This window comes from Amphiura filiformis, chromosome 18 (assembly GCF_039555335.1).
Source record: "Amphiura filiformis chromosome 18, Afil_fr2py, whole genome shotgun sequence".
In the NCBI taxonomy this organism is placed as follows: domain Eukaryota; kingdom Metazoa; phylum Echinodermata; class Ophiuroidea; order Amphilepidida; family Amphiuridae; genus Amphiura; species Amphiura filiformis.
Genome location: NC_092645.1, coordinates 37,885,959 through 37,912,843, shown reverse-complemented (window position 1 = coordinate 37,912,843; position 26,885 = coordinate 37,885,959). Strand labels below are relative to the sequence as shown.

At 36.5% G+C, this 26,885-nt stretch overlaps 1 protein-coding gene across 2 annotated transcripts; it reads left to right on the top strand.

The window, feature by feature from the left end:
* The first annotated feature begins 766 nt into the window (after positions 1–766).
* LOC140138667 (cubilin-like) lies at positions 767–26,412 on the top strand. 2 transcript variants are annotated; one of them, XM_072160409.1, is made up of 22 exons: positions 767–889; positions 3,132–3,243; positions 3,462–3,770; positions 4,015–4,158; positions 4,357–4,500; positions 4,943–5,086; positions 5,558–5,905; positions 7,512–7,565; positions 13,421–13,768; positions 15,658–15,714; positions 17,127–17,486; positions 18,646–18,702; positions 19,036–19,383; positions 19,625–19,678; positions 20,051–20,398; positions 20,929–20,982; positions 22,255–22,611; positions 22,870–23,238; positions 23,555–23,668; positions 23,910–24,041; positions 25,649–25,769; positions 26,330–26,412. In XM_072160409.1, exons 2-22 carry the CDS (start codon positions 3,147–3,149, stop codon positions 26,403–26,405), a joined length of 4,035 nt encoding a protein of 1,344 aa, XP_072016510.1. In that variant the 5' UTR covers positions 767–889; positions 3,132–3,146; the 3' UTR covers positions 26,406–26,412. The 2 variants fall into 2 exon arrangements, with proteins under 2 accessions (XP_072016510.1, XP_072016509.1); XM_072160408.1 differs by lacking the exon at positions 767–889 and having other exon boundaries at positions 2,913–3,243.
* The last annotated feature ends 473 nt before the right edge of the window (positions 26,413–26,885 follow it).

The following is a 26,885-nucleotide window of genomic DNA, read 5'->3' as shown; positions in this document are numbered from 1 at the left end:
CAATTATTCCGTGTTTGTAGGTCTGAAATCCAGCCGAGTTTTGTTTGATTTATGAAACATTTCATATCACATTGGTCATTAGTCCCCGTCACTGGGGCCGGCGACCCCAGCTAAGTATGGACCCACCTACATAAAGAATATTTGTGAAAGTCTTTATTCAAGCCTACCATCCAATCTACTGCGCATCCTGTTCTACATGTGTTGCGCATGGTCTAAAATCAACTATATTTACATTTTTAACCCCTTTGCCTGATTTAAAAATATATTAATAATAAGAATGAGGATAACCTGAAATAATAATAATAATAATAATAATAATAATAATAATAATAATAATAATAATAATAATAATAATAATAATAATAATAATAATAATAATAATAATAATAATAATAATAATAATAATAATAATAATAATAATAATAATAATAATAATAATAATAATAATAATAATAATAATAATAATAATAATAATAATAATAATAATAATAATAATATTGGCTTTATTTCGGGTTGTATGTGTACGGTTGCCATGAATGATATTCAACGAGCCGCACCGGCTCGTTGAATATCAGTTATGGCGCGTGCAGTACATTCTGATACAACCCTCAATGCCAGCCAATATTATATAAATATTAGTATTTTTCCATACACATGTAAACAGCATGCATGTACAGTGTATTTCAGTTGTCATGGCTATGTTCTATTCAAACTGATATGTTAAGGTTCAATAATTGAACTAAACTACTGTTCGTTTGCAAGTCTTTGTACCTGTTGTTATGAACTAATTTTTTTTTATCAACCCCACAAACATGTAAAGTGCATATCACTTGCCGTGCATATGTTCTATTCAAACTGATACATGTAAGAAATGGCATCAGAGAAGAGGGTAAGTTGAACAGAGAGAGAGAGAGACAAATTATTGTATTCATGTATTTGTAGCGCATTGATTGTGCACTCTCTCCACTGTCAAGCATGCAAGGGTGCAGAATTTGGCGAAAGTTTGACGGTAATTTTGCATTTTTGAACCTTTTTCATGTTTTTTTAAGGCTTGAAAGGTATTCGATCCTTGACTTTGTTTCAATCGAGTGTCCCATTATCAAGCACAAATATATTAAACACGTTATGTTACTTTCAAAATTGATCCCTGATGATACTTATTGTAACACGACCATGACGACCCATGGGTTGTAAAACAGAAATTTATGATAATGAAGTACGGTGTACAGTAAATCACTAAATGTGCATGATGATGATCACTGACTGATGATGATGCGTACCATGTGCATAAATGCATGGTATAAATTAATATTGAAGCTCCGCTAAAGCTAAACTGGTGAAATGTGATGGTGCAAAAGTTGAATAAATGCACGCGAAGCGTGTAAAAATTGGCCCTTCTTTAGGTTGAAATGGCCAAATATGAGCCTAAATCGTAAATGCTAGGTTAATTCAACTGAAATTCACACATCACATGATTCACGTCATCAGTAGGCCTACATGACATACATGATAAATACCGTGTTGCTCGAGAACTCTAGCCAAGAATTTGCTCACCGATATCTTCACATTCTAGGCTAGAGACCTTTGCATTCAAAATCTAGTCGGATCCGCTGAAGCATGACACCGTGTAAAGCAATGGAAGGTGACGGTCAGAAGTAAACACAGCCGATCACGACAGGCGATTGCATCAAAAATGTTGCTAAAATTACACTTCAGCAAAATTTTAGACAGTCCAAAATACGCAAATCTTGCTCAAAAGATATCGTGACTCATCGAAATAACTTTCATTCAAATTTCAACATTAACAGAATAAATAACCTCCGGTGTTACAAATTGCACCGCTGTCCGACCGAACAACCATAGTAAAGTAGGCCTACTCTAGCAACGAATATCTGTGCCAAAAATTGCTTGCTCACCCCCGGGGTGGTGAATATGTGACTATCGTGTGCAAATTCGAAGCTAGAGTTCTCAAGCAAATACATTAATAGGCCCATAAATGCAAAAAAGCAGCCTTGGACACCTAAGGGGGCCCGTAAAAAAGGGGCCCGACGTGCGATCATTTTACCACCGGCGCGTAATGGCTCTAGGTGGCACTGTTGGAGAGGCAGAAATAGACATCACACTTGATACACTTGATTTCCGAATAAAATTCTGTTACCCCACCCTACACGACCCATTTTCGGCCCCACCAACTTACACACATGTACTGTGTACAATATTGTACCATTCAAAAAAACAAACATGTTTGAAGTATTTGATCAAAAACAGTGTTCCATGTGTTCTACAGGTCTTACACTAACACCCTGACTATAATTTAGCTTGTTCACAATAGTATTCCATTAAAATTTGAAAGGGAAATAGATGTCCTCCGACAACGTGCTCTAGTCGGTGTGCCCTCTTAGATTGTGAAAAGTGACATTCAGCTATATAGGCGAGGGGGCACTGCGCTGGAGTATAGCATATGAATACACGAGTGAACACTTGGTGTTTGTTGGCAGTAATATGCTTCCACTAGCATACAGGGTGCAATAGAAGTTCATTTTGTGCAATTGTACACAGTATGTACGAAGGGGCTAATATTTTTTTTTTATTTCTTATTATTTATTTAGTATTTATTTCTTATTATTTATTGTTGTTCGATTTATTATTAATTTGATTTATAAACTCTTTTATCCCACAATTGTCAATTATAGAACGTTTAATGTTAATATTTTGACATTTAAAGAAATATTTAAGGAAATCTAAGGTGTAACACACTTTCCGTTTCACTGATTTTTAAGCTTTTGTCGCTTTTGTTAGATGAACCTGCCATCAACCTGTCATGCATTATGCTTTGGGGCCGCATTTCTATACCTAACTGTAATTTTAAGGGTCAATGCTTAAATTGCATAGCTGCTGTAGTATGCGTTTACAGGTCATTATACATGTAGATCTGAACTATGTGTTTAAAACCTACCACGTACCAATATTGTCTGTACATAATTTTAACGCTTAGATCCAAGAGCCTTTTAATAATCATATGTATACTTATGTACTTCTTTGAACTAAATCGGCATCTCCAGACTTCAGATATGTCGTATAAAATGATTTTCTCAAACTATTAACTTTGCGACTGTTATTGTAATCCGTAGAGACTACAATAGAAGATGGCTGCCAACGAATTATTGCGCCCATTTATATGGTCCATGTTATTTGTAGGTTTTCTGTGCTTTATGTTATCTCAAGGAATATGCGGACAAGAAGGTAAGGTGTTATATCTAACGAGCACTCGACGTACGAAATTAAATCGGTAAATTCATTTGATTAGTATTTTTAAGGTGGTATATTTCCGTGTGTCTGTATTTAGCACGGTGAATTAATATGTCAAACATATTTGTTTTATTAATGACGTAGTTTATATATGGCTTGCATAAACTTTGATGACTATATCACATGAAGCCTGTATATATTTTCACTTACAGTTGAGTGTGTGGAAGGCGAATACGCATGTGCTAATGGACTAACATGTATTCCTGAAGAGTTGCGATGTGATTACATTGCTGACTGTGATGATAACAGTGATGAAGTTGATGGTTGTCGGTGTGATCCAAGCATTGAGTTCAATTGCACTATAGATGGGTGCATTAATGTTACTTGGGTTTGTAATGGTGAAGCAGACTGCTTTGATGGTAGTGATGAAAGAGCAGAGTTGTGTGGGTTTACTACTGAAACAACTACAAGTGAAAGAAGAACATATGCGTTTACTGCAAATGCAACCACTTCAGCAGCGGGTAAGGAAATTTACTCAATGATTTGTTTGTTTAACATGTTTCATGAAAGTGAAAGTGGGATTGTGGGGTAGTGACGTAACCTTATCATTGCTCCTTTTTTCAGTCTCGTAACCTTTGCAAGACTGCTGTATTCATTTCCTGTGGTTTTCGTCCGATCACCACTTATATATTATGTGCGACTTACTCACCATTTTCGGGACAGAATATATATTTATCCTTGCCACTCACTCTAACGTTCTCTTAGCATATTGGCGTCCATGGAGTTCATGGAGTCCATGTAGTAGTTCATGTGGTGTGGGAACTAAAACAAGGGCTAGAACCTGTTCGGATAGTGGTGGTTGTACTGGATACTCGAGGGATTCAGTTGAATGCAACACGCAAAGATGCCGTGAGTATAATAATATTACTCATATTATATCGCTAGACAGTTCATTGCCATTCAATATTTCTATTATCGGATGACCGCAGGGTTGACCTATATATGAGGCAGTGCCTTCCTTCTTGTTTACTTTTGTATTAAATAACACACCAAGAACAGTCACGGAATTGATATTTATCCTTGTCATTCACTTTAACTGTTCCTTAGCATATTGGAGTCTATGGAGCTCATGGAGTCCTTGTATTGTTTCATGTGGTGGAGGAACTAAGACAAGAGCCAGAACTTGTTCGCACAGTGGTGGTTGTAGTGGATCGTCGAGGGATTCAGATGATTGCAACGCGCAGAGATGTTGTGAGTATAATAATATTACGCAATATAGACAGTTCGTTGCCATTCAAAATATCGAAGGCTTAGTAGGATTACCCTCACGGTGTAAAACATTATGACAGACTCGATGCGTGTATGTGAATATAAGTGAATTATTCCATAATATCCCTGGTTCTCCTCGACTCTTGCAAGAGCGTTACCTCTTACACTCAACCATTGAAGTCAGGGCCTTCGTGGAATTCAGATGATTGCTACACCCAAAGATGTCGTGAGTATAGTGATATTAATCACATTTGTCATTGAGCTGTTCATTGCTAATGAATATTTTTTATCATCATGCAGATCTGGAGTGAACTACATAAAGGTGGTGGCTTCTTTCTTGTGCACTTTAGCACAGAAAATAACAAATCAAGAATAGTAAAAGAATTGCTGTTTATCCTTGTCATTCACTTTAACTTTTATTTAGCATATTGGCGTCCATGGAGCTCATGGGGCCCTTGTAGTAATTCTTGTGGTGGTGGATCTCAGACAAGGGCCAGAACTTGTTCGGTTAGTGGTGGTTGTAGTGGATCGTCGAGGGATTCAGATGATTGCAACACGCAAACATGTTGTGAGTATAATAATATTAATCACTATAGACAGTTCATTGCCATTCGATATTTAAATAATAGGCCATGCTATTAAAATATATACTATTATCGAGGGCTTTAATAGTAGGATTACCATCACGGTGTAATACACCATGATAGACTCGATGCGTGTATGTGAATATACTAAGCGAATTCTTCCATAATATCCCTGGTTCTCCTCGACTCTTGCAAGCACGTTACCTCTACCATTGAATTCAGGGCCTTCTTGGAAAGCAGTGCGAGACTCTAAATGTTGTAACCCTGTATAAAGAAAGCTTAAATAAATAAATAAATAGATAGGTAATATCATGGCAGTGTCCAATTTTGTATGTATATATAGAGCAGCAAGTTCTTTTTGCGATTATTTACGCTACGCTCGCCCCATCTGTTCCAATTTCTTTCGCTTACGTTTTTGCGATTGTTAGTGCCAGAACATCTTTAATTTTACACAGATTGTTCCATTGAAGACACTCAGTTATCTTTAGACGCCTCCGTTACAATACAATCACCTGGTTACCCTACATATTATACGAACAACGTTAGATGTGAGTGGACAGTAACACCAACGGCGATGCGGAGAGTTCAGGGGCAATTCATAGATTTCAGACTTGAAAAAAACTTTGACTTTGTGTATGTTGGAACTATCAACACTTCAAGGGCACTTGTTTATACTGGTCACGAAACGCCTGACGCACGTATCATATCCCCCATTAACGAAAGTTTACTATTTGAGTTCACAACAGACGGTAGTATAACGGATAAAGGATTTTCATTATTAGTAACCGATGTAGAAGATGGAGGTAAGAAATAAATAAAGCGATTAGAAATTATGATTACTAAAAGTATTCATTGGCGTAGATCCCAGTATATACAACGAGAGGAGCTCATGTTGTGCAAATACGTCTTTTTTTCAACTTTTCGCGCACTTTGTGAGCTTTTGTTCAACTATATAATAGCTGTCCTGTTTGATAATTTTCAAAATAGCCAATTGAAATGCGCTTCGTACATATTTTTACAGGTAATAATTCAGGTAAGTTGAAACCATCCAAAAGAAAAGTGCTCAACCCGTTAGGGAGCATAAACATAAACATAAATTTATTATTACAGGTATGTTATTCTGGGAGCAAAAGATTCTGCTTTAAGGATTTTACAACAAACTCTATCCCCCATGCCAAAAAGAAGTCTACTGCACAGGCGTCATGATCCAGTCATGTCTACAGTAGAATTCAATTCGACCTTTACAGGACTTAAACCCCATTAAAAGCTATTAAACCAAGATAACACTCATTGAAAACAGCTCAACTGATTAAATCATATCTTCTCTGGTTAAATACACACATCATATGTTTCTGCTTTTACACGTACAATGGAGCAATGCGCTGGGATTATAGTTTCAGTCGGGTGAACTATTATAAAGCGAGCGCTAGAGAACAATTGTGTGTGGTCTTTGTTTACGAAATGAGACAAGACGTGCTTATTGTTAACCAGCGTTCTTGAAAATGAGAAACATGGTGGTTTGCAGACTTGCAAAAATAATTTCTTCATATTTTTTGGTGTTATCTGTCGTTTACATATCCTTCCTAAAATACCAAAGTGCGAATATTTCCAAACATCTAAATTAGCTAAAAATTTAGGACATGTTACAAAACTATATTGTCTAGAATTTTAGAAGAGTACTTTTAATATTGGCCGGTTATTTTTTTCACACAGCGACGTTAACTAGGCAATGTACTATTACCTATAACATTAACTAAAACACCAAAGTGCGAATATTTCCAAACATCTAAATTAGCTAAAAATTTAGGACATGTTACAAAACTATATTTTTAGAACTTTAGAAGAGTACTTTTAATATTGGCCGGTTATTTTTCACACAGCGACGTTAACTAGGCATATCCCCATACTTTTAACGTAGGCTATTTGTAGAGGTCACGCGTCAATGGGAAAGAGCACTGTGTATTATATATAGGAAAACGGACAGTAACTGCAGTATGTAATTTATCAAGCTTAATAAAATTTGAAATAAATAAGAAACATCCGTGTCACGGAACTTTCTGTATTACTCATTGATAAATATATACATTATAATATAGACAGTGCACGACCTGAGGTTACTGTTCCGAACCTAGGCTGCTTTTTGTACATTACAGTGCATTAGCCCGTAGTACGCCCTCTATAACAATACGCGTACTGTACGGAATAAAGCGTAGTATCAACATCATTGAGCATGTTATGTTATAATAACATGAATGTCGTTAGTACAAACACGCAATATATTAGATATCACATGCTTTTCAACAAATATTTTGGTACAATGTACCCCGACCTCTTATGCAGCTACGTATAATACAAAAGTGTGTTGTTCTTGAACTTTCTTAAGAGACATGCATTTATTTCTTTAATTAGATTATGCTCTTTGCCAAAATAGTTCCGACATCATCACATGCTACTGGAATCTCGGTAAGTGCAGACTATACAGATTAAACATTTATTAGATCGAATTGAGGTTTTTCGGCTATACTATGTATATATATAAAATAAAATACAATTAGCGCCACAGAAAAAGGTTATAGACGTATATTTATTATGTTCATTGAACACTTGCATTGAAATTGTATCAATTTTATCATAAAAAAAGATCCTAAGATATTTTATATCTAGTTTTTTACTTTGTTACATTACCCGAAAAATTGGGTCAAAAACGGATTTTGGATTTGCGGATTTTCTCCAAAAGTGAGCATTTTTGTCAAAGTTGGACCTCGTAGACGGATGCATCAAGCATTTGCCAAAATGTGTATACTTTTATACACAGAAGACCAGCACTCTAGCAGTTATGAAGCACATTGCTTCCATAATTCCAGGCACGGTTGTTTGATGTATATAGAATTGGCTTCATTATTAACTAAATGCAAACTATAGGTGGCGTTATTTATCCGTAATCATATTTCTTAACTTGCAAGGGGTAGGTAATCAATACTGCCATTAAAACAGATGGAATAGGTAAAACCACAAACAAAGAAATTTTAAAAAACATATTTCATAAAAAAATAAAAGGAATTATTTGTATTTAAATATTGACAGAATAATGTCCAGTAACTAAATAGCGCCAACAATCTTGTCATAAATAGGGACATTTTATATCTATGCTGGACACATTAACCATAATAATCTTATTGAAATCAAGCCTGCTCTCCTTGAATCCCACAAGTCATTGCAAACACCTCCAACTGGTGTCCTTGATGGCGTTAAAACTATCGAGACCATCTCCCAAAGAAATGCATGCCGGGATGTTGAAACGATGAGCCGATATATTGACAGAGGTAACCTGATTGAAGTAAAACTATCAATCTTGAATCCCAGAATGCACCTCGCATTCGATTCGGCCACTGGAATGCACAATCCTTGAATGCCAAGAACAAGTCTGCTGCATTTTGCGACTTTGTTATAACTGGTCAGTTAGATCTCATGGCCATCTCAGAGACTTGGTACACAGGAAAGGTACAGGACCATCGGTCAATTGCTGATATAAACAATACCCTTCCTAATTTCAAACTCTATCATGTACCTCGTTTGACAAGAGCTGGAGGAGTAGGCATTCTTGTTCGTGATGGTTTGTCATTCAACATCAATGAAACTCGTGAATTCAAATCAATCGAATACATTGATATTACCGTCTCTTCAAAATCAAATTCTGGGCGACTCCTGATCAGCTACAGACCTGGATATGCCAACAAGAAGCAAACTTTCAACATGTTTCTTGATGAGATTTCCTCCTTACTGGCGTCAGTGATTGCGACACCTATCAGGTTACTGATCACTGGTGATTTCAATGTCCATGTCGACGATTGCAATGATCGTGACGCGTTGGCGTTTCTAAACATGTTGGATCTATGTGGTTTGCAACAACATATCGTCGGGTCGACTCATAAGAAGGGGCATACATTAGATCTCATCATATCCAGAAAAGATGAAGATCTAGTTTCCTCACCATCGATCCATCGTGGACTACCATCAGATCACCATGCCGTCAGATGCTTTGTCAATATAGCTCGCCCAGGACTAAGTGTTAAACACGTTGAATCTCGCAGACTTCGAGGTGTGGACACTGACGCATTTATTGACGACATTCGTGTTTCACCTTTGCTCTCTGCTCCGGCTCCTGATTTGGAAAGCCTCGTCAAGGAGTATTCATCTTCATTGACTGGTGTGTTAAATACTCACGCACCCCTACGCAAGCGAACTGTGATGCTTAGACCACATGCTCCGTGGTATTCAGATGCTCTTCGAGAAGCGAAGCAAGAGAAACGTCGTCGGGAGCGAAAGTGGCTTAAATCTAGACTCTCTGTAGACAAAGAGTACTTCAAAGACCAATGTGATCTTTACAAAGATCTCCTGTATAAGGCAAAAACTGACTACCATCGTACACAGATTAGTCAAACAGATTCGAAGGACCTGTTTCGTGTGGTTGACAAGCTTTCAAATCCTAAAGTTGACCAAGCTCTGCCATCTCATGATTGCCCGAAGTCGCTCGGTGATAGCTTCGCCAACTTCTTCGCGGATAAGGTAACAAGACTCCGTGGATCCCTTGCAAGTAACGTTGCAACACCTAATGTTGTCAAGGATTGCATTCATTCATTCTCCGAGTTTTCTTCAGTAACAGAGGTGACGTTTTCAAGATCATCAAGTCTGCCACCACATCTTGCAGCTTGGACCCCTCCCTGTGGTGCTTTTTAAAACCTGTCTGCCGGAATTGCTATCAACAATTACAACCATTGTGAACGAGTCGCTGAAGACCGGCGTAGTTCCATCGAGCCTGAAACATGCTGTAATTCGACCATTGCTGAAAAAGGCTGGACTCGACCACAACGTATATGCTAACTACCGTCCAATTTCCAACCTCCCCTTCTTGGGCAAAGTAATTGAGAGGGTCGCCATATCACAACTGCAATCATATCTATCTGAAAACAACCTCCAAGCACGTTCGCAGTCTGCATATAGGCAACATCATAGCACCGAAACAGCCATCCTACGTGTTCAGAATGATATATTATCTGCTCTTGATCGACGGAAAGAGGCTATGCTAGTCCTTTTAGATTTTTCGGCGGCTTTTGACACGATCGACCATGGTATGTTGCTAGACCGTCTATGTACACGCTATGGAATAAAAGGTACAGCTTTAAACTGGATCGAGTCTTACATGGCTGATCGTACGCAATCGGTTCTGATAGACGACGTGCAATCTGATCCTCTTCCATTATCTTATGGTGTTCCGCAAGGGTCGGTAGCTGGGCCACTTTTGTTCACCCTGTACAGTGCGCCACTCCAGGATGTTATTGAGTCGCATGGCATCAACTGTGTTTTTTACGCAGATGACTCTCAGTTATACCTCGTTTTCAACCCTGAGGATCGTGATTCAGCTCTCAAAAAGTTGGAAGCATGTATTGCTGATATCAAAACATGGTGTGCATTTAATAAGCTAGTCCTCAATGATGACAAGACTGAGCTTATTCATTTTTGTTCCCGCTTCAACAGTTCATCCACATCTCCTGTTCAAGCGAAGCTATCCATTGGTGAGGTTGAAGTGTTGTCATCGCCAAGAGCGCGTAACCTCGGTGCCATCATGGACGCGTCTTTGTGCATGAGTGACCACGTAAATAATATCTGCAAGTCGGCGATGTTTGCTATCCGGAAGATCGGCCAGATCCGCCAATATTTGGATGAAAACACTGCCGCTAGACTCGTCCACGCCTTCGTAACATCTAGGCTTGACTCTGCAAATTCTTTGTTGTACGGTTTAACGCATACCGAAGTCGCAAAAATCCAACGCGTGCAAAACACCGCAGCACGTTTAGTTTTATGCAAATCTCGCCGTGAGCATATCACACCTTTACTACGCCAATTGCATTGGCTTCCTGTGGAATATAGAGCTATGTTTAAAATCCTTCTGCTCACCTTCAAGGCTATGAATGCCATGGCACCTGGCTTCATTTGTGATCTCATACAACCTTATGTTCCTTCAAGACGATTAAGATCTTCGCGTGATAATCTACTGAAAACCAGCCGTCCGAGCACGAAGTTCTACGGAGAAAGAGCGTTTGCCTATGCCGCACCATCTCTTTGGAATCGCTTACCAACTGATATTCGCCAAGCAACAACTGTGCCGATGTTCAAATCACGTCTGAAAACTCATATGTTACGCCAATGTTTTAATTAGTGTTTTATAATATATTTCAATTTCCAGGGTGATGTGCTAGTAACCTCTCCCCTATATCATATTTTCCGCGATTTAATTTCCGTGCATTGTTCATCATATTTTTGCAACGTAATGGCGTTATATTTGCATTTCTACGTTTTTGTCATCGAGAGATATTGTTTCTGCATTCCAATATTATGTGTTTTCTGTGCAATAATCACTAGAGTGAAGTGCTGGTAACCTCTCCTCTAGTGATCCTTATTTTCGTCATCTCAATGATATTCGCCAAGATACATCTCATTTGATATTCGCATTGCATTGCAACAACTCTACCGATGTTCAAATCACGCTAGAAACCCCATCCTTTCCGCCATTGTGTTATTTAATGTTTTGTTAGTTTCTACAAATGCCAGGGTGATGTGCTAGTAACCTCTCCCCTGGTATATTATATTATTTTGTTGGATTGCTTTTCCGCGAGTTATTTTCCGTGCAAGATTGTTATCATCTCATTACATTTTACAACTCTTCATCACATACTCCGTGCATTATGGTCATCATCATTGTCTTCACACGCGCATTTTTTCGAACATCATCTGAAATTGACTCTGACAATTATATTTTTTACTCAGTGTATATATTTGATTTTTGGCGTTTTTACTCTAATCATTTTGTATTATAATTATATTCTCCTGCTTGTTTGATTTGTAATTTTTACAATGTTATTTGATTTTGTAATTTTACAGGCCTATTATTGCTTTGATGCATAATACTTTTCATTTTGTTTGATTTATGCTCTCGTGAATCTTGCTGTTGTGCATCCTAGCAAAGTATATCATTGTTTTTTGCATTTTGCACAGTTCGTTACTTGGTCTTCGCGCTCGTGTTTTCCATTTCCTGTGCACACTGCATTTTTCGGTGTTAATCAGTATCATTTTCTTTTTGCTTTGCATTACATTATTTCCCCATAATTGCTTTGTTGCTTTTGATGTATGCCCACTTGTTTCTTTTGTTTTGCTCACGTGATTGTTTTGTAGTGGGCCTACATTATTAGCTGTTTTAGTTTTTTGCTTTTCTTGTACTTATTATTATGTTTGACCGATGGTATTTGCTTATTATTATGTTAGACCGATGGTATTTGCTTATTATTATATTAGACCGATGGTAATTGCATTGTTGTTATTGTTTTGCTCTTGCTCGTTCACCTCTTCCTTTGCAATTCTCATCACGGTTTTTGTCTAATAGTATATATTTTGTTGGTAAATTTTGCTTCAAATTGTTTTTTTCCTTTTTGCTTTCTGCACAGTTAATTTTGTGGCCTTTGCTCTCGTGTTTCCGTTTCCTGTGCAGATTGCATTTTAGGTGTTAGTTTAAGTTTCTTTTTGCGCAGTTATATATTTTTTATTCATTCATATTGTTTGTTGCTCTTGGTGTACGCCCGCTCAGTTTTGATTGTTTTTTACTCTCGTGAATTTGTTGTGGCGGGCCTACATCATTTGCTTTTGCTGTTAGCCAGTTGGTTAGTGCAATGTGTTTCTGCATCTGCTGCTCATTAATCATTCCTTCATTGCATTACCCATCTTGGTGTTATTGTATTTTTCTTTTATCTTATATTATCTCGTGATTATCTTGTTTTTCATATTATTTTGTTTTTATGATAATGTTATCTGTACTTTTTATTGATGTTTTTATATTTTATCTGTACTATTATATTTTGTTTTAATATTGTTCAGCGCTTTGTGATCTTGTCTGATGTAAATGCGCTTTATAAAATTAAAGTATTATTATTATTATTATTAAAAAAGCTTTAAAAATGCTTTGAAAGTGAATAATGTTTTGAATAAGTGGAAATTATAGAAAATGACTCAAAATCATATGTATACATCAGCATGGTACCGCTTTTAGCTGATTGGGTCAAATTCATGAAAATTGGGCAGTACATATTTTGTTTCAAAAACTAATAAATATTCACATCAAACAACCGTGCAGGGTTTAGACCAACCTTAATTTACCCTATACACTACCTCATAATAGTACCTAGACTCATGTTTGATTATCCTTCTCCGTGTTTCTTAATATATGCTATAACCACTATAATAATATCTTTATATGTAATATCACACAGATTGTCCCAACCAGGAAACTCACTTATCTTTAAACGATTCCGTTACCATACACTCTCCTGGCTATCCTCTACCTTATGAGGACAACATTAGATGTGAGTGGACAGTTACACCGTCAGCGATGCGGAGGGTTCATGTGCAATTCATGGACTTTCAACTTGAAGATGGATTTGACCTTTTGTATATTGGAACTGTCAGCAACCCAGGCGCGCTTTTGTATACTGGTCAGCTTGGCAATGGCGCACGAATAATATCCCCCATTAACGAGGGTTTACTATTTCAATTCATAACAGACGAAAGTATCACAGATCAAGGATTCTCATCATTAATAACTGATGTAGAAGACGAAGGTAAGAAACACATAAAGCAATCAAAATGAGATATAGTTTATGAAGGGAACACGTCAGATATCAGTTCCACATAAATAGTTTTGTTGTATTAAATATAGGGTCCATGAATTAAATATAATCTTAAAATAAATAGAAACATATTTGACGAAATGCAAACGTGTCAAAAGATATGGGTATCCTTAAAGCATTATGCAGACTTTTTATTATACGTAAAACATTTGATGTAATGTATCTACGCTATTTAATCTATTGCCATTCTATTTCCAGTAATGTTTAAGGTTTTAATGTTTGATCCCAATCCCAATAAATCATATTTAGTGCAACGATCATAATCCGGCTCTCTGACTGAATGTTTATGGTTCGATTCGTACTTTTAAGGCTAGAGTGGACTAGCCACAAACCACTCACTATCATAACGCATGCCTTAAACTCTCTAGGAATCCATAAAGCTCCAACACCGCCACAATATGATCAAGCTCAGTTTGTTAAGAAACACTTAACTCTGCTCCTTGATTTGAGTCCTTATTAAGCTTGTTATCTCGGTCTCATGACCTGTGGTGATCAAAGGGTTTGGGCATGGCTTGTGCCCTGGTCACTACCTACCTACATATCCTCTACATGGCCCTGTGGCTCATAAGGCTATATGTCTGCTCATCCAGCTGTGCTTGTCTCTAGCTGTTGGTTTGGCTTCGTTCCATGACCTTCACCCCAATATCTTTCTTTCGCTTTCACGTTGTCTTAGGACGACCAACTTTCGTTCTGCCTTCTGGAGCCCATGAAAGTGCTGTCATGCAGTTGCTATTGTCATCCATCCTTAGCACATGTCCAATCCATTTCCAACTCCGTCTTTTTACTTCTACACTTGTCCTCTTCAGTTCATTTGTTTGATTTGACATATGACCATCTAATTTTCAATATTTCCCTGAGTTGGAAAGTGTCTTACTTCGTGTTATCACTATCATTGATTTTGTTATAAATTTCTATCGGATTCTCGTGTTGTTTTCCTCTTTTGCGTGTTTCATTATCCAGTCCACCACAATCAAGAACATAGTGTATGACTCCTCCCCTTCATCTAATACTGCACACTCGCTATATTCATACAAGATCTGGATCATTCTTATTATCTTTGATGGAATTCCATAGCAAGCCATAATTCTGCACAGACTTTCTCGATGCACGGAGTCAAACGTAAAATGTTGACTGGCTTGAACAATAGTATTCCGCAAAACAAAAATATGCTCTACTGTTACTTCTTCCACTAAATCAAGCTTTTTCGTCTGTCAACTTGTTGTTTATCTCTAATTAAAGTGTGTAAAGTGTGCTGAGGCTTGTGGATCAACGTGCGCTTTTTTTTTCAAATACTTCGCTTGCGATAGAAGTCAACATATAAATCCCTGGCCTACTCAACATGCCGTGAGGTCACCTTTCTTTGGTAACAATGAACCCCTGCGTCCATGTTTTGGGTACTTCTTCCTTATCCCAGATTGTGTAAAAGAGGCCAGGAAGCCAGACGTCAGTTGTGTCTGTGTTTAATTTAAAAATGCTGCCTTTATTTCGTCTTTGCCTCCAATGTTTTTAACATTCTAATTGCTGCTCTACTTACTCGGCTTTTGAGATGTGGTTATCACTCAATTACCGGTGCTCAATGTCCTCAATTATCAATGCTTGGTCATTATTGTCATTTAATTCCTCTGATACTGGGTTGATTGGTAATGGTCTGTTTAGAACTTCGTCCTCCATCTTATTCTTCTTGCGGATTCTTTTGTTAATATGTTCACTGATTTGTCCTTTACAGTGTTGCCTGATCTGGATTTATGTCAAATAACTCCTGCATTCTCGCATTTCCTGCTTTTGAAATGTTAATGAAATACTGATTTATTTTTGACTAGATTATGCACTTTGTGAAAATGGTCTTGAGATCAACCAGGAATCATTCAAATGCTACGGTAAATGAAGAACATTATACACAATTTTTCTTTATTTTTTTTCTTTTGACATTTATTATTTTAAAGAAGATCTGACAATGACGATATCTAACCAAGTTTTAATTATTTATCTTATTTATTTATTTACTTCAATTCAGATAAATAAATAAAAACATACGAATAAAATACGCATTAGAAAAAATATCACGTACTTGCATTTATTTAAGATTATGAAAACATAATTAACTGTACATAATGAGCTTCACATTAACGCTCATTCTACAAAATCCGGTGCCAATCCACTATAAAAATTGAAAAAAATTGTTCAAAAAGACCTGCTTTTTGTGGGTTTTTTTAGAGTAAATGTATCACTACTTTCAGATGTCAAAAATTGCCAACACCACTTGCATATTTTTCTTTCAGGAAGTCATGATGTTTTTTAACACTAAAACTCAATGTAATGTGAGCTACGTTACCGACTACAAAATGGGCTGGTTTTACTCAATCCAAGGTCATAAAAAGCAAACTCAAGATCACTTGAGTGAAATGTAAAACAGATTTCACCATTTCATAGAAGTTTTGAAGATGCGTAAATGAGTGTGTAACGTAGCTCACAGTAACGTAGTTCACTGGTTTTAATGTTTTTAATGTGATTTGCGAACGTTATGTCGGTTAATTCTGATATAAATGGGGTTCGACCACTGGTAGCTTTCACATATTTTTAGGAAGTACATGTAATACAAGTGCATACTATAGAATCCTGGTAACGTAGCTCACCAATCTTAACATGTTCGGTTGAAATTTCAATGTTTACAACATCTCTATGCCCAAAATGCTACAGCATCACGATTTTAAAAACCTATGAGTGTTTCCTTTCAAAACCGCAAATTACATTGATACCTCTGTTTTACTTCTTTCCAATAACGTGTGCTAAAAGGGTAACGTAGCTCACAGCGTTTTGGTGGAAAGTGCAATTAATTTTAGAATTACACAAAGACGTTTTTATCACTACAAAGTAATGTTGATAAACAATATGATGGTGCGTTATCTAATTAAAAAACAACAAATATGTAAAGAAATCGCATTTATTCAAAGAAAATATTCAGGGTTAGATGTGACACTTGAGCAGTGGAAACGCATTTTTAGCGATTGTTGAGCCTTTGCAAGGGTTAATCAGGCTGAAGAAAGCATTTAAAGTATGAAAAACTATATATGTCCCTGTAGATCTCGTTGAGTTCTACCAGAAAAGCAACATGTTTGATGCCCTAAATGCTCGACAAAGTGTTTGTGGACCAAAGAATGGAAAAAAGGCTATTGGCACCGGATTTTGTAGAATGAGCGATAAAGTGTTACTGACATGAGCAAATACATCGACTACAGATTTTTAAATTTAAATTTTTAATTCCGTATAACCATTACATGTCTTCATCTAGCATTTCACACAGGTTGTCCCAACGAGGAAACTCTGTTATCTTTAAACGAAACCGTTACCATACAATCTCATGGATATCCTCTACGTTATCAGAACAATATTAGATGTGAGTGGACAGTAACACCATCAGCGATGCGGAGGGTTCATGTGATATTCCTTGACTTCCAACTTGAATATTCGTTTGACGTTTTGTATGTTGGAACTATCAGCAATCCAAGCGTACTTAGTTATACTGGTCAACTTGGTAATGGCGCCCGAATCATATCGCCAATTAACCAGGGTTTACTATTTCAATTCACAACCGACTACAGTGTCACAAATCAAGGATTCGCATTATTAATAACTGATGTAGAAGACGAAGGTAAGAAACACAAAAACAATAAAAATGAGGTTAATATGAAGTTAACACTTTTACATGCACTATCTGAATTAAGAATTTATATCTCAGTGGCACCGGAATGGTTTTGATGTATTAAATATTATTTTGTAAATATTGTATATACTACTCGCCAACAGGTAAATTCCCAGCATCAACCGTTAATGAGGACTAATTGTTACAAAACTGCTGCGCACATACCGCATATTTTTACGGTAACGTGAATTGGCCATTTACCCATCGCTATCAGTATAACGCATGCCTTAAACTCTCCCAACCTGAGAACCCATAAATCTCCGAAATCGCCGGAATGTGATCAAAATTATTATCTTAACCCTAACCGCCTAAGGGCTTTTTGGCGACGGGAAGGGAAAGAAGGAAGGAATAAAGAGAGACAAGAACGAAAGAAGTTGTTTGCTCTGGGTGGGATTCGAACCCGATACCCCTCGCTTGCCAGGCACTGGGTCGGCGACACTTTGTCACGGGTCTTGGGCTTCGCTGGCCAGCGAAACCGTGCCTAGGCCTATATATCACTTAGGGCGATTGCGTCATCACACCACGTGGGATGCATGCACGAACAGCGCATACATCAAGTAGTATTTTGTAGTATACCGTCCGGTTAGGGTTAAAGACAAAATGGAAAACCCATGACCTACTGTCTCAGAGCTGCTCTACACGTGCCAGTGAATGGCTGGCAGCGGTCACTAAATATTTCGTCTCAGGACCTGTGGTGATCAGAGGGTCTGTGCATTGTTTGTACCCTGGTCACTAAACTGGACTGATGTCGTATTACGAAGCCTCGCGGTCACTAAATATTTTGAGATCAGATTTAACAGGCGGTCTCAGTACTTGTGGTTTGTGCATGGTGTGTGCCCAAGTCACTTAACTGGATGTATACCATACATGTATCACGAGGGTTCTGCGGTCACTTAAGTTTTGATGTTGACTGTTCGCAGCTCCAAAAGCTTCTGATTTTAATACAAATGTACTCACATTGTATCAACAATTGAAACTATTAAGTAAAGATAGTAAAAACATCAAAAGCATGGCAAACACTGTCACCATCGAAGCCTATTTTCTACTACAGTAGATTGTTTTTGTTTTTGAAATTCCTAATGAAATGTGTTTTCATTTCTTTGATTAGAGTATGTGCTTTGTCAAAATGGTCTTGAGATCATCCAGGAATCATTCAAATGCTACGGTGAGTGAAAATTATTATACATTTATACAATTCTTTTACAAAAATATTTAAACTTGTGTATTAAAACCTGACAATGACGAGATCAAAATGATTACTATTCTTTATTTTATATATTTACTTCAATTTTAGTTGCAGACATAAAATACGTACATTTAACAATTAGAACAATATCACGTACTTGCTTTTATTTAACTGTAACTATGCACAACGCGATAACGTGTTAATGACAATGACCATGATGACTGAAGCAAATATATCGACTCACGATTTTCATTTTCCTTATTTCCATATTTTGTATAACCATTACTTGTCTTCATCTATCATTTCATTCAGGTTGTCCCAACAATGAAACTCGGTTATCTTTAAACGAATCCGTTATCATACAATCTCCTGGCTATCCTGTACGGTATGAGAACAATATTGGATGCGAGTGGACAGTAACACCAACAGCGATGCGGAGAGCTCATGTCCAATTCTTGGACTTCGAACTTGAACCTGGATTTGATTTTTTGTATGTTGGAACTGACAGCAATCCAAGGGCTCTTGTTTATACTGGTGATGAAACGCCTGACACACGTATCATATCTCCCATTAACGAAACTTTACTATTTGAGTTCACTGCAGGTAGTAATTCTACAGGTAAAAGATTCTCATTATTAGTAGCTGACGTAGAAGATGGAGGTAAGCAGCAAATGCAGCAATAAAAATAGGGGTATTGTAAAAGCATCACTTGAAAAAATTACATTACAGTTGTAGAATGTTTCAGAATAATATCATTGTCCAAAAAACAATTTTTGTTATTACTCTATGATTAGAAATAAATACCTACATACATTGAAAACGTCATGAAAATGGCATTAAACTTCATCTGTAGTTACGTTGTTGAAAGTAACATTACGGAATAATTTGTTTCTTTGATTAGATTATGCTCTTTGCAAAAATATTTCCGACATCATCACGTGCTACGAGTTCGTCGGTAAGTAAAGACATTATACACAAACCAAGAAATTTAGAAAAATTCTTAATTTTAACCAACAAAAAAAATAGGACGTTGTTATGATAACGAGGTGAAATTTCCTTTTTTTTTTTTTTTTGCAAATTTAGTTTTACATATAAAATACATACACTTAACGCAGAAAGGAAAGGTCTCACACTTGTATTCATAATGGTATTTTTTTGAAAATTGTCTCGTCAAATGTTTGAATATCCTTCTCCGTATTACAAAACCATGTCTTCAATCTTGTTTTTCTTCATCCATAATTTCACGCAGGCTATCCCAACAAGAAGACTCGGTTATTAAATTTTTTATAACCATAACATGACTATCTTCATCTATAATCTCACACAGATTGTCCCAGCGAGGAAACCCATTTATCCTTAAACGAGTCCGTTACCATACACTCTCCTGGTTATCCTTTACGTTATGGGAATAATATTGGATGTAAGTGGACAGTTACACCATCAGCGATGCGGAGGGTTCAAGTGCAATTCCTGGACTTCAATCTCCAAAATGGATTTGATTTTTTGTATATTGGAACTGTCAGCAATGAAATCGCTCATGCTTATACTGGCTTTGAAACGCCTGGAGTACGTATCATATCCCCTATAAACGAAGGTTTACTATTTAAATTCACAACAAACGATAGATTCAGATATCAAGGATTCTCATTACTAGTAACCGATGTAGAAGATGGCGGTAAGAAACATATAAAGATATTCTTCCCTACCATGACAACGGAGCATAACAGACATCATTTCAAGATAATTGATTAAAACTGTGCTCAGCCTGCCTTGACTTGTACAGGATAACCCTTCCTAATTTGGGTGTTTGCTGTTTAGAGTAAAAGTGTTTTATAGTTTTAATATGTAGATAAAATATGTATTGACCTTTCGGAGGTGATAACTCCATTTCTCAAACAATTTACGTTATGCACTTTTGTCATGGTGGGACAGTATTAAATTCAAAGGTTATTTTATTGTTTTCCTTGAAAATACGTAATTGTACTAATTGCATAAAGCATAAATATCAGTATCACAGAATCAGTAGTTTAGATATAATTACATTTTATTAATAATGATAAGATAGATATAATAAATAGTTCATCCATTAGTGTTTAAAAACAGTTAAAGTTAACACATACAGGATAAACAGCAACCTAAATAAAAATTAATATAGAATGTTTTTCTGGTTCTGTTTTTATGAAATATGTGTCTATTTTTTACTAGAATATGCTCTTTGCCAAAATAGTTTCGGCCTTATCACGTGCTACGAGAACATCGGTAAGTGAAAACCTTATACGTAAGTACATGCGTTATACATAAACCACGAACAATAGAATATATCTCTATTAAAGGGGCATTATCAGACTTTGTGGGTTTTTTTTCTGGGATTATACCCTTGAAAATCTCTCTTTATTTAGTTGGTAGTGGAGCATGAGAAATCAACACGTAAAAATAATGTGGAATCTAAAAAAAGCGCTAGGGAATTGCCAGAAATATTCCCATGGTGCATTGCGCTGAAAAAGCGTTTTCGCTGTTGGGAAGTGCTACAGCCTGTATACATGCTCTTTGATCCGCAATTTTCCTTCTTGTTTTAGAAAATATCCTTTGGTGTTATGTCAAAATAACACAATATTTAGATTTGTTGAAATCTACGAATTTCCCTTTTAAACAGTGTAAATTTGTGAGTAATAACAAACACAAAACAGACTAGAAATGTGATCATGCGACCACGAAAGCAGTCGTTCTTTTGACCTTAAATGTGTGAATTTACACACTGGATAATGTTAATGCATGTGTTTAATTAGCGTCACCCACCTGTGTTGTTTGTGGCAGCAGATGCATTTTGAAGGTGACTCATTAATGATCTTTGACCCGATACACAAAAATACCACATACACTGGGTAACACCAATTCATGTGTGAACATACCGGCTCTATGCTATGTTTTTCCTGGCTAACACAAACTGTGGACGGTATTTGGTTTTAGACCAGAAATGACCCCTTCGTGACCATTGACGCCAAATATGTAAACACATTATAGACACTACCCGGTGTCAATGCATGTGTGCAATTGGCGTCACCCAGCTATATTGTTTGTGGCAGAAGAAGCATTTCTTCCTCAAACCGGAAGTTACCACTGAATGACCTTTGACCCCAAATGTGTTAACTCCTTTTAGACATTGCCTATATCCATGTGTATGTGCAATTGGCCTTACTGTACTATTTAACTTGGTTGGGTCCAGTGGGTGCTTCGATTTATTTTACGTTTATCGGTTACTCAGACATATGCGCCATTTTTCAAATACCTTTATTTATCATCCAATACGAGAGACAAGGTTGGTCAATATACCCAGGGAAGAAAGGCACGTTTTAGATGGTGGAGGAAACGGAAGAACCCTGAAAAACTTATTTATTACAATTTCAGCTATACACATGAATTACAAAATTAACTCAGTAGAAAACAATTGCGGACTTGTATTCCTTTTTCACCTGATTAATTTATCCTATACATGTCAATAACCATAACATTTCTTCATATAATATAACACAGATTGTCCCAAGGAGGAAACTCAGTTATCTTTAAACGAATCTGTTACCACACAATCTCTTGGATATCCTAAGAATTATATGAACAATATCACTTGTGAGTGGATCATAAAACCATCAGCAATGCGGAGGGTTCATGTACAATTCCTGGATTTCCAACTTGAACCTGGATATGACTTTCTATATGTTGGACCTATCAGCAATCCACGAGCTCTTAATTATACTGGTTATCAGGGTTATGAGACACAGGATGCAGATATCATATCTCCCATTAATGAAGGCTTGCTATTTGAATTCACAACAGACCATAGTGTCACAGGTCAAGGGTTCTCATTGTTAGTGACTGATGTAGAAGATGAAGGTAAGAGGCAAATAAAGCGAGTAAGTATTAATGAGGGTTACAAGGCTTGCCTTGAAAACACTTCAAAAGAAGTTTTCGTATCTTTGACTTCATTCTACTAAATGTATTCAAAATATCTCAGATTGGGTTGTTCATTACTTTGTGTGATAAAAACCTGTTTGGTCATGATTTATAGGTATATCTGCAAAAGGTATCTTTGTATAGACCACAATGTTTACGTAACCTTTTTTGAAATACTTGTCTACATACTTAATGCAGAGTCTACTTGTGGTCTACGAACTATTTTCCTCGATAGCTCAACCAACATGACATCTCCCGGGTTCCCAGATCCATACCGACCCAATCTCGATTGTCAGTGGGTAATAATCGCTGACAATAAAAAATACGAATCGTTAATCGTCGCTCGACTGCAATTCTTTGAATTAGAAAAGGGATTTGATTATTTGACTGTTGGTAATGGTCGAGTGGCGAGAAAAAATGCAATAACAGAATTGACTGGTGTGCTGAAAGTACGAACGATTACTTCGTCGACGTCCAGTATGTGGTTTGCGTTAAAGACCGATAGCACGGGTAATAAGTTGGGATATCGACTTGAATTGGAACATATACGAGTTTCTGCTGCTGTGGGTATGTATTGTAATCCACTGTGATTTACACTGATTTAGCCCAAAAGTTAAATTCGATCTCATTTTTTTATCTTCTTATTAAAGCACTGAAGTAAAATTTCTTTGATGCTGTAAAAATACGCCAAAATAAGTTCCTGCAATCCTTGCTTTTTGGCGTAAAATCATTGACGAAGCTTGTTTTAGAATGTGCGTACTCAAATGTAAGGCCAAGAAAATATTCCTGGAACGCAAAGTAAATAACTAAAACTGGAAAATATGGGTCCGTCGGGGTAATAGAATATTTTTATCGTCGTCTAAAGCTCTTATTTCTTTTGCAGGTGTATGTAAAGTGGATGAATATCATTGCGGTTCAGGATTTTGTGTGACGTCTGATGCAGAATGTGACGGTTTTGTAGACTGTTATGTGAACAAGGCAGACGAAAATCGTTGTGGTTTGTACAAGTTTTCATAATGTCCCATGAGATGCGAATGAAAAAAAAAAGCTTTTTTGTAGTTTGTTTTATCTATAAAAAAAACACCTTCAAAACTTCTTGTACTCAAACCGAGAACGGGACTTCCATTCTGGACCCTACTAAAATATTTGTGAAAGCTATGAAGTTTCAAAATGGCAAAGATATTTTTGGGACACTCAGTATATTTTAGGTTAACCGAATGCCATCGGAATCTTTGCAGCTAATATCAAATGCCCTGGGTCCCATCTGTGTGACGAAGTACCAGGTGTGAACATCTCAAAGTGTGTGACGATGGAGGACGTCTGTGATGGCCAGATAGGATGTCCTGGAGGAGACGATGAAATACAATGTGGTATGCAAATATTGAAGTTTTACAATCCCTACAGATAAGAATAAGATCCCATTATTTAGTAATTTTTGTCATTTACTGTTTAATTTTCATCTCTATTTTCAAACGTAACTGCTTCAAAATTGTTTATTTTCTGCAATATTTATGTAAATCTAAATTGTCATATACTATGAAGGTGATCGATTTAGATTAAATTTTAACAAAACTTAATCTTATATGATTTAAAGCTGCTGTAAACAAGAGAGTTTGATGACAAAATTTAGTCACTATATTATGTGTTTCAAATATCTGCGAACGTATCTGTAACTATTCACATGCAACGTAAATAACTATATTTTTACTCCGCCTTAAGGGCTGGGGTATGAACGTTTGGACAGTATTTATTGTGGGACATTAGAGCACATTAGACATATCGAATTACATTCTGAATCCGAAGAATGGCCTTCTGATATCAAATAATTTTGTTTGTTTTTTAAATTCGCAATGTAATACACATTTTATGGCAAATCATTAAAAATTGATATTTTTGATACTTAACAGTACTCGAAGTAAACTTTATAAATCGTCGGCTGTATTCCATAGTGGCGTATAGTGATTTTTGGTCATTTTTTTTAAAAATTGGCACATATGTTTTTAATGACGTTCTCTTTCATTTTTCTAAGTCTCATCAGTCATAATTAGCTAATTAATTAGTAATTAATTAATTAAATGTGGCGTATAGTTACAAAGTGGACATTTTTTGTATTCCATAGTGGCGTATCGACCATACGGCGACCGAGGTGACGTACGGTTAACGTTAGGTTAGGGTATTGCGTTTTGTTTGTTTTCCATAGTGACGTATAGTTTTATTTTCAGTTTGCCAGCAATAGTATGTATTTATTTCTTTTGAAAAATATATAACAATAAAATCTATTTAGTTTACTACAGAAATTGTATATCATTTACAAAATATAATAATTGTCTGATTTACACAACTCGATTTTAAATTGGCATTTCTTCAAACCCGATTTTCTCGAAAAGTTGTTTATTCGCGGCGCCCCACTATACGCCACTATGGAATACAGACGACGAAATCTGATGATTTCTACCTAAAGTGTATGTAGGTGGGATGAAAAGCCGACGATCAATTGAAAATTTTGACCTTTCGTATTGAAGATATGGATTTTTTTCCCAAAACACAGAAAAAAATTAGGTCTTTTGGGGGGAAAAATCCATATCTTCAAAATAAATGGTCAAAATTTTCAATTGATCGTCGGCTTTTCCTCCCAGCTACATACACTTTAAGACTATATCATTAAATTTATAAAATTTACTTCGAGGACTGTTATATCTCCAAAATGTGAAAAATATCAAATTTTAATAATTTGTCATAAAATTTGTATTATATCGTGAATTTCATAAAATGAAAATTATTTGATATCAGAAAGACATTCTTCGTATTCAGAATGCAATTCGATAGGTCTGATGTGCTCTCATGTCCCACAAAAATGCTGTCGAAACGCTTAAAACGCTCATTCCAGTTCCCTTAATCACCAAGATTGAAAGTTGATATTTTCATTCTCCTGCGAAGTCGACACTCCTACATCCAAACCTTTTCACTTTTTGCACAGATATTAACAGATGTCCAGACAAATGCAGCTGTGCCTATCATGGAAATGATCTACAGATAGATTGTAATAAAGGCTGGAGTAAAGAAACTATAACAAGTATGGCTAGAACGGTCAATGCGCTGTGAGTATACCCGTGGATGTTGGTACCGTTAGTAAATGTCGATAGTTCAAAAAATGATGTCTTATTTCTTATTGTACATGACTGCTTTATTTCGCACACATATTTTTCTACGGTATTTCCATAATGTTTAATTACATGTAATAGTGGATTTTTGGTGGTTTTTGACGCCATCTTAGATTTAAGAACAACGATTGACGTGGTTTCTGGGGCATTTTACTTCTTTTAACTAATGTAACAAATCTACAAGAATGAACTTAGCAGTAACTACTGGTTGATTGCCCTTGGACTGTCTATAAGTAAATCGTAATACGCAATGTGTGTGTTCCCAAGCGCAGGTTGCTGGTTTTCAACTCGATATCACTTTTAATTTTATACCCCGCCTCTAATCAAACCATAATAATTTCAACAGAAGAGCATAATGCTAATTTATGTGTTCTCAAGTTGCCAAATTCCCATGTGCAGTCCAGATTGTTGTAGCGAAGTACAATATATCGGCATAGATAATAACGATAACATAATAAGACACCTATTCTTAATCATTTAACCGATTTTTTTGGAAGGAAACTTACTGGTGGACTCGTCAGTGGCGTTGAGCCTGGATTATTCAAAAGGCTGTTTGCATTACATACACTGTGAGTATAAAGCCAACAAAGATCGGTTTAAATATATTATTATATTTTTAATACCAGTCACAGTCATGGATTTAGAGTAACCTGTATTTTTACAGGTATTAATTCAATTGAAAGACTCATGTTAGGCATGTTAGGGAAGTTAAATGAAATATGTGAAGGGCGACTAGAATCACGTAACGAATCAAGAATATGTATCCCGGATGTAGACAATAGGCGTCATATTGCAGGAAGGTGAGAGTTCACAGAGGAACGTTAAAGGATTATTATGGTTAGGGTATTACAAAAACCTCCACGCAAATTGTTTGTTTACACAAAAATGAACGAGGCATGTTTTAAGAATGATGCGCTTGCTTTCCAAAACATGTTTCTTACGAGCAATGAGCGTTCTACCAGTGAAAACTGGTCGTACTTCACCAATGAAATCGGTGGGATGGTAGAGAAGCATGTCCCTCAAAAATATCAGGGAGCGCTGGGATGTACCCTG